We start from the raw sequence: 19,476 nt of genomic DNA, 5'->3' as shown, positions 1-19,476 counted from the left end.
AGCCGCAGTGCCTGCCCCAAAGGACCTCTGTTCATACTGCAGTCCTAACTCTAAATTTCTAGAGCCTCCATAGTAGGAGCATAAGAATGGATAGATTAGGGCAGGTATGCCTGGAGGGAGTCCACCCCTCCTTAAAGGCACAGGGATGCACATGACGCCCAAGCAAGGGCACAATGGCAGAGAAAGCATCCCGCGCGTCCCTGCACCTAATTCAACCAACTGTACAAAGAAGTGGCAACCACCCAAACCTATAACTGGTCTTAGCAGTAGGGTGCACATGGAAGGGCAATGCACACCACAAACAAGAGATTTCCCAGCACACATAACGACCAGCCTGCAAAACAACCAAATTGGCCCTAACAGGAAGGCTCTCAGAGCTTTTGGGAAGTTTCAAAACTGACACTTTACAGAACCCAGGAATTAGGGTATACTCAATAACAAAGGGATCATGCATTACTGCTAGGTGCTTGCTCTACAGTTGGGTCTGTCCATGACCTTCATATTATTACAAGATGAGCTTTAGGGAAGTTTACTATACTTTTTTATTTAGAAAATTATACCAGCCATATTTAAAAGTACAAGTAATATCGCTGAATGAATACACAGCTGTATGGGACATCACGTATGGCACTTTTCCACTGCAAGTACTGGCTCAGCTCCACTCGGCACTGCTTGGCCCAGCTCGGCTCAGTTTGCTTTTCCACTGCGTGGTACAAGTCAGGACCTTTCAGCACTGTATAGGCTCTACTCGGCTCGGTTTGCTTTTCCACTGTTGTAGTACTTTGTAGTAAGTGGGTGGGATTACAACGATTCTCTAACCAATCAGTGGCTAGTAGTGACAAACAATCAATGCTGCATGCAAAGAATTGTGGGATATGGTATCGGTACAGCCTGCTTGGAACTCCAACCGAGGTGGTACTGTTTAAGCGAGCCGTACCGACGCCGTACCATGTAGTGGAAAAGCGCCGCTGTAACAAACCATACCGAACCGTTCTAACACGTACCATGCAGTGGAAAAGCGCTAAACCGATCCGCACCATGCAGTGGAAAAGCGCCATAAGTTGCAAAAGAACATTTTATTCTCCATTTTAGCACATAACAGTCTAAATTTAAATTTACCTGGTGAAACAGCTCCATGTCGATTTCAGCTTCAGCTTTCCATGAGCTGTCATCTAGACAGACAAAAAGGGATGTTAGATTGTAGACTGTATTCAACTTCAGCACCGTCTTCTGCCACGATAATATATTGTAGAACCTTCAATCTCACTCACTTTTCCCTAAGTAGTTTATATGAGCTCACTTAGGCTGGCCATACGTGGATCAAAATTCAGCCAGGTCAGCATGGACTGCACAAATTTCGCCCTATGTTTGGGCACTGTGGTTGAACAGAATTTGATCTACCAATCGTTATCTGTACAAACACCCACTGGTTAAACGTAAAAAAAAATGAACTAATGTTTGGGCTGCCTTAGCAGTGTCATTCCTTCCTACCACACTTCTAGAGGAACGCATAGCAGGCTTAGTTTGAATGGAAACCAGGTAAAGGCCATACACACGGGCCCAACATGGGGCGGCATCAGTGGGTTCAGTGGAAACCAGCCGACATTAGGCCTGGGTGTACGGCAGCCAGTCTGACAGAAGTCGGCTGTTCTGTCAAAGGGGCATGAGCGAAAAAAAAAGTCTGCAGATCAGCATCCGATCAGCACTCTCAGCCAATGGCTGAGATGGCTGACCAATGTGTTCTGGTGGGGGGCCATCCCCCTGTCAAAACATAATAGCTCAGCAGGGGAGATCGCTGTACTAACATCACATAGTTAGTACAGCGGTTCCTCCCGAGCGCTTCAGTTTTTTACTAGGCTTTATACTATGAGTGTATTTTTAAGTCCACTGAAGATAAGCGGATGACCTGGAGGAACCTTGTGCAAACTTAGAGAACATGTACAAATGCTGTGTAAACAGCACCCTAGTTGCAATAACTGCAGAGCCCCCACTCTGAAAGGCAAGCAACAAAACACTCAGTGATTGCGCTGTCACTGTGTTCCACTTACCGTCAATGTACCATAACAAAGTAGGTTTTTACCCCAATGCATGCAGCTCCCAACGCAGCCCCTCCTAAATACTCACCTGAGCCCAATCTCGGTCCAGTGCTGTGCACGTCTGCAGCAGCTATTCTCCCCTCTCCCCACTCTCACAGGTTTAGTTGAAAACAGCAGAAGCCATTGGCTCCTGCAACTGTCAGTCAAAACCTGTGAGCAGAGAATGGAATCTAAGCTTGTGTGTCTGAATAGACGCACACAGCCCAGCTAATGAGCTTCAGTACCTGACTGGTGTTTGGGAGGTGGAGTCCAGCAGGTTGCTTTGAAAGTGGTGATGTGGGTCGGGTTTGATGAACAGTGCCCTTGGGGGAATAAAAATGGAGAAAGATCTGGGAGTCTTGGTAGATGATAGACTAGGCAATAGCATGCAATGTCGAGCGGCACCTGCCAAAGCCGGCAGAATATTAGCATGCATAAAGAAAGGGATGTATTCCAGAGATAAAACTATAATCCTTCCACTTTATAAAACTCTGGTCCGACCACATCTGGAGTATTCTGTCCAGTTCTGGTCACCAGTCCTCAGGAGAGATGTGTTGGAGCTGGAGAGAGTAGAGAGAAAGGAAACTAAACTAATTAGGGGATTGGAGGACCTTAATTATGAAGAGCGTCCACAATCGCTTGATTTATTCTCCCTGGAGAAGAGACGCCTGAGAGGGGACATGATAGCAATTTATAAATATCTCAATGGTGATCTCGGCATAGAAAAACAGCTATTCAGTCGAAGGGATTGCATGAGGACTCGAGGGCATACAATGCGATTAGAGGAGAAGCGTTTTAACCTCAGGCAACGTGGGGGGTTCTTTACTGTTAGGGCTACAAGATTGTGGAATTCTCTACCACAAGAGGTGGTTTCTGCGGGAAGTATGGTGGCTCTCAAAAGACTCTTAGACGTACATCTCAAGAATCAGAACATTCAGGGGTATGAGAGATGATTACAGCCACACACACCTACACAGGTTGAACTGGATGGACTATTGTCTTTATTCAACCTCACCTACTATGTAACTATATAACTATGTAAGAGTGAATTAAATCACAATAACCAAATGTGGCCTGCCAAGTTATGTTCCAGTGCTGAACTAGTAATGGCAAAAGATACGAACCGGCAAGGTTTTCCTGGAAAACGACCTTGGCTCCTTTCAGGAAGTTCTTTCCAATCAGGAAAACCTCTTCCTCTCCTTTAACCGAGCAGCTGTGCAGGCTCTTCTTCAGAATCTCCGGCACTCCGGCAGGCTGAGCTACACCACAGAAAATAAATGTTAACAGGGTACACAATGGTGGTACACTTAAGATCTAAACCTCTAATTCTAATGCGTTTGTCTGTGACATATTTAGGTGTCCTTCATTCATTTTAGACAGAAGAGACACCGCTCTCCAGATTAGCCACCATGACATACAAGCGAGGATTTGCTTCAGTCTACATGTCTCCACCAACTAACCAAGCTGACGCATTTGCCCTGCCCACCAGGGCTTAGTCAAGAGACCCTATGGCTAAGGCCCAGTGGGCGAGGCGAAACGCGTCAAGGATGGTTCGTTGGTGGTGTCTCTTATCTACAACACACATAGCTTTGGACGAACACAACAGAACGGACTGCATCCCTTCATTCATGTAGATCATGGAAACAGAATCCCCAGCTTTGAGCTGCGTTTTAAGCGAAGTTTAATGTACTGCCTCAATTTGATTTCATTTTTCAGGTTTAAAGTCTTTGAAAGTGTGTGTGTGTGTGTGTGTGTGTGTGTGTGTGTGAGTGTATATATGTGTGTGTGTGTATGTATGTATAAATATATATATATATATGTATATGTATGTACGTATATGTGTGTGTGTACGTATATATATATATATATATATATATATATATATATATATATATATATATATGTGTGCGTGTGTGTGTACGTGTGTGTGTGTGTGTTTATATTCCTCTTTCATGTTCCCCCTTTTTTTAATTAGGATCCCCTTTTCCATCTTTGCCTCAGTCCCTTGTGGTTTCTGGTCCGGGTGCCCGGTTGCTCCCTTGCATACCATTCACTTACAGCCACTGCTTAATATATTTTTATAAACAAGAACTCACTTTTCCTATATTTCATCTCCATGCAAGTCTCCTTATATACGAATATATTATGGTTGCCAATCCCTTTGGGTTGGTTTTCCTTTTTGCTGCTGAACATTGTTCTATTCATCTATATTATTTATTTTCTGGTCAATATTTTTACAGATACGGTCAGAAACTTTGGACAAATGTACCCCCAGAAGAAGACTTTCTGTTGGAATGCGTAGGGGTTTGGAGTCCATATACTCGAGAATTGTTATATCTTCTGTGACCATTCTTTTGTACTCTGTGCATTTTAAATGTTTGCTGTATTGTCAGTACCTCTGTATTTGATGTTATGCAATGTTAGTAATACACTGTCTTTTTATCTGTGTTAAATAATAAAAGATTATACTTTTTATATACATTTCCTGTATTTACACCTTCTATCATACCCCTTTTGGTATCGCAACATCCCTTTCCCCGTCTGCTTAATCCCTCTGAGATTTAATTTTGTGTGTGTGTAAGTTTAAATAGAGACGAGTGGGATCTTTTACAGCCCTGACTCATTTACTAACATATACATTTCAGCTTCTGCTTTTGAGGTATGTAAACAACCTTCTTTTTTGTTTTTTTGGCTTTTTTTTTTTTTTTTTTTTTTTTTTTAACAGGCAGCAATGAGATTCTGGGAAACGTAAAAAGAAGTCTAAGGCCCCGTTCACACGAACGACCCGTTCAGATCCGCCTGTCCGTTTTTTTAGGCAGACCTGATCGGATCCTCCATGCATCTCTATGGGGCAGCGGATGTCATGCATTAAAGTGGATGTAAACCCTCTCCTATACAAAGTGAAGTGAACAGCCTCAGATGATACAGAGAGATGAAAAAAATTCCCTTCATAACTCTTACATGTATATCTGCTGTCTTCAGCTTTCTATATTCTTTAGAAAATAAATATTGTGTTACAATTTTTACTTCCTCTTTCAGCAGTGGGTGTGGAGCATATATTGTGTGACAGCTGATTGGAGGAAAGGCACACACCCCCACTCCACATAGGCAGAGCTGTGTTTTGAATAGACCAGCTCTCTGCTAATCTATTTATATATATATATATATATATATATATATATATATATATTATATTTACGTATATTTTGCCATCTTCACTTATATCAATATTTTTTGGACCCCTCTGGAATAGCGCCTATCCACTTTTTTACCTATAATCTATTTATAGCAACCTCCCCCACACAAACCTCCAGTTGCCCTGTTGGTATAGCTTGGCAGAAGTAATCATGCTGATAACGAGAAACGAAGCAGCAGAAAGACACGGGACTCAGGGCTTTGGAGAGAGATAAGTAAACACTACAGATATATGTGCCCAGGTCAGATTTCATGAATCTGGTTTACATCCACTTTAGGATAAAAAACACCTTCTGACTTAACAACCCCTTTAAAGTGCAAATCCACACTGACAGACACATACAAAGCTGAATACATATAGGGCAGCTGTGTTACCTGCCTGAGGGTTTGTGATTCTATCCTTACAGTTTCTAAGATTTGTACAGCTCTGCCACACAACACAGCCCAGGTTGGACACTGCTTGCATTTAACAATTCTTGATATATTACTGAATACAGAGGTGCATCAATTTGTTTATTTTAGAATCAGGCAGGGGTTTTTCTTTAAGAGGTGTATTGTGATTTCTTGTGTTGAATCTGCAGCAGGGAGAAACATCCGAGGACTGACATGAGGTTTTTTGTTTTATTTTTATGGTAGGAAGAGCCCTGGGGTAGGTATGTATGCAAATTTCTCCTGTGCATGCCAAACAAGGGTCTCCGAACACCAGATATCCGACAACGGGAGTAAGGTATTCGATTATAAAGCTCTCAGAGGCTGGGCCCGCTTAACCTCCTTGTATTGAATTGTATTGTAACTGTACTGTCTTTATAATGTGAAGTTCTGTGCATAAATAATTATTATAGTAGACATGTGCACTACAGAAAAACTGTAGAACAGAACAGATTTCAACAGTTTCCCTATTGAATGTGCCAGACTTTATCTGAAATGTTTCATCAAGTGTTAGTACACAGTGGAGGACACCATCATTAAAACATTTGGTGTATGATAAAAACAAATTGGCAACTCACATTGTGACGAACGCCCATTTGCTGGGACGTTCGCCACGGACTACTGGAGGAGTGTGGAGGCCAGCCTCCTGCCCACGGACTATAGGCCCTGGCTTGTAGGTGAGTGCACCTCTGTGTGGGGGTATATGCTGGGTGACAATGGGAGTAGCGTTGCTTTGGACTCAAATCCATTTCACCCCAAGATACAGACTCAGACTGGGATCAATGTTACAGGCCTAAAGCTGCCTGTTGCAGCAGAGGACTTCTCCACATATTGAGAGACTAAAGAGATGCTAATGACGTCTACTGTGGGGATGTATATTGACAGTTATAATAAGGTTTGTTGAAAATGGAGAAGGGCAGTCTGAGAGCCTATGTCTTCTGCTTTCATCTGTTTAGAGGTGAAGTGTGTTCACACTTCTAGGAATGTGTATTCGGCTATGTTTTGGGCTTGTTGTTTGTTGAATTAATTATGATACTGTTGCAGTCTCATTCACCTATTGTCTCTTTCCAGAAGGCCAAGGTATGTCAACTATGTTCTGTATATAATTACATTTGCATATGATAACGAAATCAAACTCATGAGAGTATATATATTGGAAGTGAGTTGGTGAATAAAGTGTCTTTTGTTTTATCCTTCATTGAGCTTAGGCTGAGGTTTGGGGGGAAGTGAGGGGCCAGGTCACTGCATCACGTGATAGTCTGGAGACCCAAGACAGAAATACTTGGTCCAAGTATTGGGGATTTGTTACACACATGAAGGAAGTTTGTGAAAGCATGTAGGGCATTAGTAATCAAGAGATCCAGGGAACCCTGTAGCAGGAGCATCCAGTCCAAGGTCTGTGCAGCCCTGTCCCTGGCCAGGTAGGCATTGATGGTTGGGAAAAGATTCCAGAGGAACCCAATGGATGATGGCAGACACTGTGGGCCATCCTGGGGACATGGCTACGCATTTCAAGACATTCCTGCCTCTTTGTCAAGGCTTGATAAGTGCTCTGAGCTTCAGGGGTGCTGCACAATCCCTGGGCTCAATGCTCCGCTACAGGGTTCCCTGGATGTCCTGATTTCCTATGTTCGATATGCCTTCATAAATTTACTTCATGTGAGTTGCCAATTTGTTTTTATCATACAATAAAATGTTTTCATGCTGCACTAATGGGCCATACACACTATACAATTGTCTTTAGATTTTTTTTCTTTAGATTTACCAAGGCCATATAATATGAGGTCAAATCTAAACACTTTCAAATTGTATGCAATCAAGCAGACCCTTACACTACATAGTTGAAGGTAAATGTAAAGGAAATCTAACAACAAAAGTTGTATAGTGTGTATCCAGCTTTAGATGGCGCCCTCCACTGTTTGCGTGTACCTGATAAAGGCTGGTTTGTTGCACTCATGGTATACATCCCAATGTTTTTTTCTTTGCTATAAGGCGGTTACCCACACACTGCTTGCACCATAAAGACATTTTTTTTTCATCAAGCATTAGTACATGCGAAAGAAAGAGAAACCAGCAATCTACTCACTACAGAGAATTGGAGATGAAGGGGTTTGCAGTATCAGAATGGATCCATCTTTCCGAGGGATGTTGACTCTGAAGACAAGTCTGGCCCGTGTGCTTTTCTTCTTGGAACCAGCAACTCCTATCCGTGCTTCAACATCTGCGTTACGCAGCTTCAGAATCCCAACGCAGTCCACGCTATGGAACAAGGTACAAGTAGAGAGTAACATGAAAGCATGGGTTGAACGGAACCTCTGGATCTTTGGCTATCAGACATTTAGCTGTCCGTAAAGAAATTTTGAGGCACATACATGAACGGTTTTAAAAACATACACTATATTGCCAAAAGTATTGGGACGCCTGCCCTCACACACATGAACTTTAATAGCATCCCAGTCTTAGTCCGTAGGGTTCAATATTGAGTTGGCCCACCCTTTGCAGCTATAACAGCTTCAACTCTTCTGGGAAGGCCGTCCACATGGTTTAGGAGTGTCTATGGGAATGTTTGACCATTCTTACAGAAGCGCATTTGTGAGGTCAGGCACTAATGTTGGACAAGGCGGCCTGGCTCACAGTCTCGCTCTAATTCATCCCAAAGGTGTTCTATCGGGTTGAGGTCAGGACTCTGTGCAGGCCAGTCAAGTTCCTCCACCCCAAACTCACTTATCCATGTCTTTATGGACCTTGATTGGGCACTGGTCCAAATCATTTGATGGGGGGGGGGGGGGGGATTATGATGTGGTGGTGTGTGGGGCAGTCACGTTGGAACAAGAAGGAGCCATCCCCAAACTGTTCCCATAAAGTTGGGAGCATAAAAATGTCCAAAATGTCTTGGTATGCTGATGCCTTAAGGGTTCCCTTCACTGGAACTAGGAGGCCAAGCCCATCCGCTGAAAAACAACCCCACACCATAATCCCCCCTCCACCAAATGATTTGGACCAGTGCAAAAAGCAAAGTCCATAAAGACATGGAAAAGCGAGTTTGGGGTGGAGGAACTTGACTGGCCTGAACTGAATCCTGACTTCAACCACATGGAACACCTTTGGGATGAATTAGAGCGATGACTGCGAGCCAGGCCTTCTTGTCCAACATCAGTGCCTGACCTCACAAATGCACTTCTGGAAGAATGGTGAAACATTCCCATAGACACTCCTAAACCTTGTGGACAGCCTTCCCAGAAGAGTTGAAGCTGTTCTAGCTGCCAAGGGTGGGCCAACTCAATATTGAACCCTACGGACTAAGACTGGGATGCCATTACAGTTCATGTGCATGTAAAGGCAGGCGTCCCAATACTTTTGACAATATAGTGTATGTTTTTAAAACAGTGCGTGCATGTACATATAGTGTATACTGGTAGAAATGTCAGTCAGTTTGCTAACAGCACTGTGGTAGGATGTTATTCTGCACTTTCTGCAAAAATATGAGGAAAATCTGAAGGCCGTAGGAGAAGACAGGGAGACTTTGATGAAAGTCAACAGATGCATCGAAATGCGTGTGAAGCAAGTGTGATGACACGCTTGTTATTGCACATAATCTCTTCCATCAGTCAGCCAGTTTTCCCCTTTCCTTATTTAAAGTGTATCTAACTCAGGGCTTGACAAAGTTACTTTGAATCTAGGAGCCGGCTAAGAAAGTAAGGAGCCAGTTTTTAATTTTTATGTCTTCCTTCAAAACTCACTCATTTCAAACTTTCCTCCATTGGCTGACATCACTAAAGAGAACCATACACGTCCCCATGCAACTGTACGGAACCTCCTTTGGGCTGAATTCACACTGTGTGCGGTGCCAGGCATTATCCTGCATTGTAAAATCGCCTGCCATCGCAAGGACACATAGAAAACAATTGTTTCCTGAGTGTCCCATTCACGTGCTGTGATAAAATGCAGACATGCTGCATTTTTTTCGCAGAGGGCCAAATCGCATGGCACTGTACAGCACCACAGCGTATTGTGCTGCTATACAGTGCCATGAACAAAGTATGTTTTGTACACATCACAGATTGTACAAAAAAAAAAAAAAAGGGGGGGGGGGAGCCGTGTAATGCACCGAATCGCGCACCACACTGCCCCCTACCGCAACTGGGAATTGACTGCTGTTGGAGCGGTAAAGCGTTCCAGCACCTCTCTGTTTGGTGTGAATTTACCCTTAGATCTACTAATAACTATGTAGCGTGAGCTTTAGTTCAGACCCTTTAGGGCTCTTTCACACTAGGAGTCCGTCAAACGGACTCCATTTATCTCAGCGGGGGATCGATCCACCGATCCCCCGCTGAGCAGGAGGATGACAGCTGTGTCTCTGCGCTGTGTGCGGAGACACAGCAGTCAGGTCCCCATACATCTCTATGGGGGAATCGGACGGGAACGGATCATCTGTCCGTTCTCATCCGATCCGCTGGACGGATGGAAAATAGGGTTTCCATCCGTCCAGATTTGACGGATCGGATGTCAGCGGACATGTCTCCGCTGACATCCGATGCCCCACTACTTGTCCACACTTAGTCATAAGTGTGGACAAGTAGTGAGGGCTGTCAGGGGGCCAGAAAAGGACGTTATAAGCATAATAGTGCTCTTGAGAATTCCAAGCTCCCGGGCATTGTAAAAGAGCAAATCCAGGTAAGATCAGGCACTTCTAAGGCTCGGTTCACACTGCCGTGACTTGGGATCCGGCTTGTGAGACCCCCAAGTCATATGACATGTGAAATCCCATGTTGGTCAACGAGCGCTGTCTTAATTAGCACTACTGAAGTTCCTCCAACTTTAGAAAAAAGGTTCCTGTACTAGTTCAAGGTGACTTTGATCCGACTTGTTCCCATAGACTTTAAAGGAAGTCGCCTCAAAATCGGATCCTCAGCTAGATTTTGATTTGGACTTAACAGTACAAAAAAGTACACAGGCATTCCCTGCAGTGTAGCCCCTCCCTTGCTTCAAAGTTGCATCAAAGTAGAACTCAAGTCACCATCAAATCGCCAGGAAGTCGCCTGGCAACGTCGCACCGTACGCCGCGTAACTTTTAGGTCGTAGTAGTGTGAACCGAGCATAAGTGCCTATAGTCCACATCTGCTCTCCATTAGGGCTCTTTCACACAGGCGGACCGTTCAGATCCGCCTGTCAGTTTTTTTTGGCGGATCTGAACGGTCCCCCCATGCATCCCTATGGGGCATCGGATGTCAGCGGAGACATGTCCACTGACATCCGATCCATCAAATCTGGAGGGATGGAAACTATTTTCCATCTGTCCAGTGGATCGGATGAGAACGGACCAACGGTCCGTTCCCATCCGATTTTCCCATAGAGATGCATAGGGACCTGACAGCTGTGTCTCCGCATACAGCGCGGAGACACTGCTGTCATCCTCCTGCTCAGCGGGGGATCGGTGGATACAGTATATACAGTACTGCGGATGAGAAACGGTATTTAGCAGTTTATATTTACTAAAATAATTGCATTTCCATGCTCTGTGTACTGTAGGAGAGCAGATATAGTGACTGCAGGCTCCTGGGGAGACCAGATATAGTGACTGCAGAGTCCTGGGGAGAGCAGATATAGTGACTGCAGGCTCCTGGGGAAAGCAGATATAGTGACTGCAGGCTCCTGGTGAGATCAGATATAGTGAATGCAGGCTCCTGGGGAGAGCAGATATAGTGACTGCAGGCTCCTGGGGAGAGCAGATATAGTGACTGCAGGCTCCTGGGGAGAGCAGATATAGTGACTGCAGGCTCCTGGGGAGAGCAGATATAGTGACTGCAGGCTCCTGGGGAGAGCAGATATAGTGACTGCAGGCTCCTGGGGAGAGCAGATATAGTGAGCAGATATAGTGACTGCAGGCTCCTGGGCAGAGCAGATATAGTTAATGCAGGCTCCTGGGCAGAGCAGATATAGTTAATGCAGGCTCCTGGGAGATCAGATATAGTGAATGCAGGCTCCTGGGGAGATCAGATATAGTTAATGCAGGCTCCTGGGCAGAGCAAATATAGTTAATGCAGGCTCCTGGGCAGAGCAAATATAGTTAATGCAGGCTCCTGGGGAGATCAGATATAGTTAATGCAGGCTCCTGGGGAGAGCAGATATAGTGAATGCAGGCTCCTGGGTTTAGTAACACTTTAATACATGTCCTTGTTAAACTATACTTCCGCTTATTGATAAATTCTGCATTTTCTTCAGAAAGAGTTAATATTGAATAGCTGACGTAGATGAAATCGCAGATATTTGCAGATGCCATGAAATATATGACCACAGGAGACGGCAGTATAAGTGGCTCAGGGTGAGATTAGGGTTTTTCATTCCAGGTGTTTCAGGAAGGTCTGCATTCCTTCCACAGTTCATTGGTGATAGAATCTGGTATTTCTGCATTTCAGATAGAAATGTGTGATAAGAGCCAATCCATGCTGCCTGCACACATGGCACATGTGACATAAAGCTGTCACATGAGGGCACAGCCTTCTTTTCTCCCTGGGGCGGGTAAGGTTACTTACGCTAGAGTCATCATGTTGCTGGGGTCCAGCATGACCTCTATGACCGTGGTGCCCTCTATGTCCACTTCCTTGCAGGGAGTTGTGTTCCTTCCAGTAACTCTGCAGGCCTGGTAGAATCCATGCGGCTTCACTCGACCAGAATCATTGCCTACGAAGACTTGAAGCACCACAGGCTCATTATGACCTTCCAGCTGGAACAGAGTAATAGAGTCTGACATAAATGTTCATTGCTAATGAGTGTTAGAAGCACAGGGCACACACATTACAAGAAGCAGGCAAGGAACGAGACTAACTCAATGTAAGGGAACGGTAAAAACACCCATGCCCCCCCAAAACATCTTAAAATAGTTTTCCACATGAACGGCTTCTGTCAGTCCCCCCCTTGTGATTCTGCTTTTAACCACTTGACCTCCGAAAGGTGTTACCCTCCATGACCAGGCCCTTTTTTCCTATTCAGCACTGCGCTACTTTAACAGTTAACTGCGGGGTCATGGAACTCTGTACGCAAATGAAACCTAAATATAATTTTTTTTCACACAAGTACAGCTCTCTGTTGGTGGTATTTGATCACCACTGTTTTTTTTATTATTTAGTATATAAACGAAAACAGACTGGAAAATTTTGAATAAAATTATATATTTTTTTTATTTTCTGCTATAAAACATATCCAATAAAAAAAGGTTTAAAAAAAAATCCAATTTCTTCATACATGCCTTTGGTTAACAAAAAAAAAAAAAAAAAAATCGCAAAAAGGTTATATTATTTGGTTTGCGAGAAAGTTATAGCGTTTACAAAGGATGAGAGATATATATATATATATATATATATATATATATATATATATATATATATATATATATATATATAAAATCTATATCATTCTTTGTAAATGCTATAACTTTCTCGCAAACCAAATAATATAAAAACGTATTGCAATTTTGAGATAGAGATATATCTCTAGATATATCTCTATATATATCTCTATATATATATATATATATATCTATATATATATATCTATATATATGTATATATATATCTATATATATATATATATATCTATATATATATATATATATATATAGAGATATATATATATATATATATATATATATATATATATATATATATATATATCTATATAGATATATATATATATATATATATATATATATCTATCTATATAAACACACACTATATATATATATATATATATATATATATATATATATATATATATATATATATATATGTGTGTGTGTGTTTATATAGATAGATATATATATATATATATATATATATATATATATATATCTATATATATATATATATATATATATATATATATATATATAAACACACACACATACATAAATATAAACACACATACATACATACATACACACATACACTATATATATATATATATATAAAATACACATTTACACACACACACACACACTGGAATTTTTCTCTTTTATTTGTTCCTTTAATACTTGTAATGGCAGTGATCGGTGACTAATAGTGGGGCTGCAATAGGACGGCAGCCAATCGGACACTGATGCTGGGGGGGGGGACTGACATCACAAGTGACACTAATACAGTGATCAGTGCTAATACTATGCACTGTATGCACTGTCACTGTACCAAGAAAGAAAACATGGGGGCCACCGTAGGGATTTTGTTTTAGGCACGGTACCAACCAGATGTGGTAAAGTAGATAAGTAGTAGCAATATAAAATCAATGATTTTATTAGAAAATTTGTACAGACAGACTGTAAAAACTGTCAAACACACACAGTGTGAATATGATGGATTGACTCTATATCTATTTTGGAAACTCATATATGTACAATACAATTTGTTGTATATATTATGCTAATATTTACTCATATTATATTTATAGACAGGAGACTGTGCTCTACCTTCATTCTTTTTCCCCTAAAGAAGAAATGATTTCAAATTTTGTGTCTTTTGTGATGTATGACTATATATATACATCCTCTGAATATCATTTTATGTCCCAACAAGTACATACTATTCTTGTCTTTTAAAAGTTTTGTAAATAAAGGCTATATTTTTTTACTATTTTGGCCTCATAACATTGCCAGTAAAGTCCGCCTTTTCAGGCAGAACTGGGGTTCTGCTAATGTTTGTATTATCTACTACTTAGATGTGGCACAAAATAGAGACTCTATTCTATGTTGGGATATATGGTTACTATGAACCAGATTGGTTTCTTGCAGCACAAGACCATTCTCAAGTTCTAGAATCCAGAGCATATTCAACATTTATCACGCCCCATACTGGATTTGTAACTATAGTTCTTAAATGTTTTTACAGTCTGTCTGGTGAATGTTTCACCTTTTTTAAATGTTGTTTATACAAATTTTCTAAGAGCCGGTCCACACTAACGCGACTTGTCAGCCTGACAAATCACGCTCCCTCATTGACCGCTACAGGACCCGTTCTAAAAGGAGCGACACAAGTCGCTTCGACTTAGAAAAAGGGTCCTATAATACTTCGGGGCAACCTCGGAGCGACTTGCATAGACTTCCATTATGTGAAGTCCCTGCAAGTCGCTCTGAAGTCGTGGTGCATGGTAATGAACAAGTCGCCCCCGAAGTAGTAAGGAGTCGTGTCGACTCAGTGTGAACCGGCTCTAATAAAATCATTGATTTTATATTGCTACTACTTGTCTACTTTACCAAATCTGGTTGGTACCGTGCCTAAAAAAATCCCTATGGGGCCCCCATGTTTTCTTTCTTGAAATATAATTTGGGATGTGGCACTGTGCCCCAGCAGCACTCTAACATTCAGCCTACCACAACCATGTCACTGCACTAACAACACTGGCTGAAAAGGGGTCAACATCTAGGGGTTAAATGTGCCTATAGTGACATTTATACAGGCTGCATAGCGTGTATGCTCTGCATTATTAGTTGTGTTTTGTAATGCTCATTCTTACTTTATCATTTGCAGCGGTCATACAGCAGGTAAAATAAGTACTGAGCACGTCACCATTTTTCTAGGTAGATATATAAGGTGCTATTGACATTAAATTTTCCCCACATGCCCTGCCATCCATACATACAAAGAAACAAAAACAAATACATTCAGAAAATAAGTTATGTGTAATAAAAATGGAATGACGCAGGGAAAGGGTATTAAACACGTTAACAGAAATGGATTTAAAACTTGGTACAAAATCCTTGGCTGGTAATGACAGCTTCAAGACACCTTCCGTATGGAAAAACTGGTTGCATGCATTGCTCAGGTGTGATTTTGGCCTATTCTTTCACACAAACAAACAGTCTTCATATCTTGAAGGTTCTTTTGGCCTCTTCTGTAAACTCTGATCTTTAGTTCTTTCCATAGATTTTCTATGCATGTTCAGGGTGTGCCCCTCCAGCTCCTTGTTTGTTTGTTATGTATTCGGTCTGACCAGACTTCTGGGGTTCAGCACCCCACCCTCCCACTCCTGTACTCCATCACTGTCCACTAGCAAGTAGATATAGGAGGAGTCCCTAATAGTGCAGTTGCACATCTCTCCCAGTAAGGAGTAAGTAACTCCAATGCTTTAGAGAGGCTGGATTCATCCTTTTTATGGATAGTGTAGGACCCACTGACAATGGGGTACTTTGACGTAGTGGTGGGCTTGAGCCCGATATGGCCATATGGTGGGACTAAATCCCCATTTTTATTTATTGAATGCTTTTATATTGGATAGTCATTTCTTTTGCATGTATGCACCATTCTCTGTAAATATGCATGTTGCTTGGTTCATAGCTGCACCAGCTTTAGAAATGCATGTTCAGGGTGTGCCCCCCAGCTCCTTGTTTGTTTGTTATGTATTCAGTCTGACCAGACTTCTGAGGTTCAGCACCCCACCCTCCCACACCTGTACTCTATCACTGTCCACTAGCAGGTAGATATAGGAGGAGTGCCTTATAGTGCAGTTGCACATCTCTCCCAGTAAGGAGTAAGTAACTCCAATGCTTTAGAGAGGCTGGATTCATCCTTTTTTATGGATAGTGTAGGACCCACTGACAATGGGGTACTTTGACGTAGTGGTGGGCTTGAGCCCGATATGGCCATATGGTGGGACTAAATCCCCAATTTATCGATTGCCTTTATATTTGATAGTCGTTCCTTTTGCATGTGTGCGCTATTCTCTGTAAATATGCATAGATTTTCTATTGGATTCAAGTCAGGTGATTGATTGGGCCACTCTAGCAGCTTTATTTTCTTTCTTTGAAACCAATTGGGAGTTTCCTTGGCTTTGTGTTTGGGATCATTGTTTTGCTGAAATGTCCTCCATCGTTTCATCATCATCATCATCCGGGTAGATGGCAGAAGATTTTTATCATGAATGTCTTGGTACATTTTTCCATTTATTCTTCCTTCAATGATGAAAAGTTTGCCAGTACCGTATTCTGAAAAACAGCCCCACACCATGATGTCCCCACCTCCAAACTTCACTGTTAGTATGGGGGTGTTTTTGGGGTGATGTGCAATTTGACCTCCAAGCACGGTGTGTATTATGGCATCCAAAGAGTTCAATTTTGGTCTCATATTCTCCCAGTATTTCACAGGCTTGTCTAAATGTTGCGCAGCAAACTTTAGAACGAGCTTCAACATGCTTTTTCTTCAGCATTGGAGTTTTGCATGGTGAGCGTGTATACAGGCCATGGCCGGTGAGTGCATTACTTATTGTTTTCTTTTAAACAATTGTACCTGCTAATTCCAGGTCTTTCTGAAGCTCTCCACAAGTGGTTTTTGGCTCTTGGACAATTCTTCTGATAATTCTTTTAAATCCTCGGTCAGAAATCTTGGGAGGAGCACCTGGTCATGGACAATTTATGGTAAAATGATGTTCTATCCACTCCCGGATTATGGCCCCAACAGTGCTCACTGGAACATTCAGACATTTAGAAATCCTTCTGTAACCAATGCCACCAGTATGTTTTTCAACAATAAGGTTGCGAAGGTCTTGAGAGTGCTCTTTGCTTTTACCCATCAGGAGATGTTTCTTGTGTGACACCTTGGTAACCAGACACCTTTTTATAGGCCATCAGTTGGGACTGAACCAGCTGATAATTTACACTGACAAGGGGCAGGATTGCTGATCGATTTCAGCTGGTGTCTTGGCTTTCCATGCCTTTTTGCACCTCCCTTTCTTCATGTGTTCAATACTTTTTCTCTGTGTCATTCCATTTTATTACACATCACTTAATTTCTGAACGACATGTGGGGAAATTTTCATGTCAATAGCACCTTCAGAAGTATATTTACCTGGAAAAATGGTGACATGTTCAATACTTATTTTACCTGCTGTATGTATGTATGTATGTATGTATGTATGTATGTATGTATATATATATATATATATATATATAAAAAAAACATTTTTTCTGTACTTCTATGCTTCCACCTTTTAAATGTTTACCTGGCCTAAAGCCTAAGTTTATCCTATACTAAAAATGGAAAAATCAGCACAAGGGACATAACACTTCGTATGATGTGTCCCTAGTGCAGATATTTTATGTTTTTAGGTAAAAAAAAAAAAAGAAAATCATCTTTTTTTGATAATATATAGAAAGCTGCTTACAAAAACAATATAAAATTCACAGTACGGTTTATATACTCAGCAGTATATTCCTCTCGTGTCACTTCCGGTAAACGCTATGCCCAGGACTCCCTACATGTTACGTCACAATATGTGACTTCTTCAGGGGATTTCTATATATTAATAAACATCGGCTTTTAAACTTACTACACTATAGGAGGTACTTTTTATCTTGTATCCTAATATATACACACACAGGAAGGGACCACTACCCCTAATCTGGAGTTACCATCTGGGGGGGATAAGGAGGGGTCGTTCCATCCACCTGATATGACCACTTTATGGATATTTTATATAAGATGGTTTTTAAGCCTTATTTAAGGTGAGAGTTCTGTGAACACATTGGTGACCCACAGCGCTGGAAGAACACTACACAGATTGGGATAACACATTCGGATATAGAATTTATTCTTGCACCTTATTATCCTACTGGAATGTTCTATGATTTGTACTTCATATGATGGATTATGTTCACTTGCACCTTTACTAAGGCATGTTTTGTTATTTACAGCTATTTAGAATTGATATACATTAGAGCTACTTAGCCATCACTTGGGTATTTGTCATTGTATGTTTTATTATTTATAGGCTGGGCAACCCCAACCTTCATTTTTCTTGTTTATATATCTATCCTACCATCCCCTGCCCATCAAGTACTACTGCTTCTATGAATGACACATGATCTGTGAATGGAGGCAGTGGAGCTATCAATCATCTGCCCATCCTCTATTCAGAGAACCTGTATTATTCATATAAAACAGTAGTACAGCTTCTATGAATGGCAGATCTGGCAAGAAAGGGCGGACATAGTCAAACTCTCTTGATTAGAGCTCCTGACGCTGTATTAACCCTCCTCCATACCCGACAAGATGATAGACAGGGATAGGTGGCAGCCTAAGAGATGGAAATTTCTCTTTAAACCTGAAGAATCAGCACAAGGGACACATTATACGAACTGCAGGTTAAGTCCCTTGTGTCAAGATTTCTGTTTTTAATGTAGGCTAAACTTAGGCTTTAACAGTTAATAATCAAGTCAACCTTTATATGTTCTGTCTAGTGTTCCTGTCACACAACCACTTTAACAGTAAAGAATCTCTGACAAAATGGTATGGATTCTCTGGTCTTCTAAAATGTTGTATCCAATGCCAAAATCAGAGCTGCAACCCCCTCGGACTGTAGAGAATCCCCACTGCTCCAACAACACTTACCTTAACCGTAGGAAATCCCTGTTGTGTGCGGTCTTTGACAGAACCGCGACTTCCTTCCGTCAGGTATCTGGCACGATGCTGAGTCTCTGGCTGCACCACGATCTTCAGTTCTTTCCCCTCGCCCTTGCATGGAAACTGTTCGCACAACACAGGGTTCTTCTTATTCCCTCCTTTCTGAGTGTCTGACGCTCTGAATGAAATTAGAGTGCAATGAGCTCCATGCTTGGAAAGACCACTAGAAGCTAAAAGCGTGAATACAGAGGCAACTACTCTCTTTACTAATCTACTACAGGTTCTGTGGATTAACTACACACAATGGGGACATCTGTTTCATGCAAGGGATTGTATTGATGAGAATATGATCTTTACAAAAGACTAGTGACATCAGAGCCCTTTGTGCCGTTGTA

At 41.7% G+C, this 19,476-nt stretch overlaps 1 protein-coding gene across 6 annotated transcripts in view; it reads right to left on the bottom strand.

The window, feature by feature from the left end:
• NFAT5 (nuclear factor of activated T cells 5) overlaps positions 1 to 19,476 on the bottom strand; it is a 195,272-nt gene that overhangs the window by 35,977 nt on the left and 139,819 nt on the right. For all 6 annotated transcript variants that reach the window (XM_082270028.1, XM_082270026.1, XM_082270027.1 and 3 more), the window contains 5 exons: positions 19,070 to 19,259; positions 12,233 to 12,423; positions 7,786 to 7,958; positions 3,200 to 3,334; positions 1,120 to 1,172 (listed from right to left, as the gene is read on the bottom strand). In XM_082270028.1, the coding sequence (XP_082126154.1) occupies positions 1,120 to 1,172; positions 3,200 to 3,334; positions 7,786 to 7,958; positions 12,233 to 12,423; positions 19,070 to 19,259 (742 nt within the window). The remainder of the gene's footprint in view (positions 1 to 1,119; positions 1,173 to 3,199; positions 3,335 to 7,785; positions 7,959 to 12,232; positions 12,424 to 19,069; positions 19,260 to 19,476) is intronic.

Source organism: Pelophylax lessonae, assembly GCF_965119305.1.
Source record: "Pelophylax lessonae genome assembly, chromosome: 10".
NCBI lineage: Eukaryota > Metazoa > Chordata > Amphibia > Anura > Ranidae > Pelophylax > Pelophylax lessonae.
Note: the sequence above shows the minus strand (reverse complement) of the source record. Positions and strands in the feature narration are given on the sequence as shown.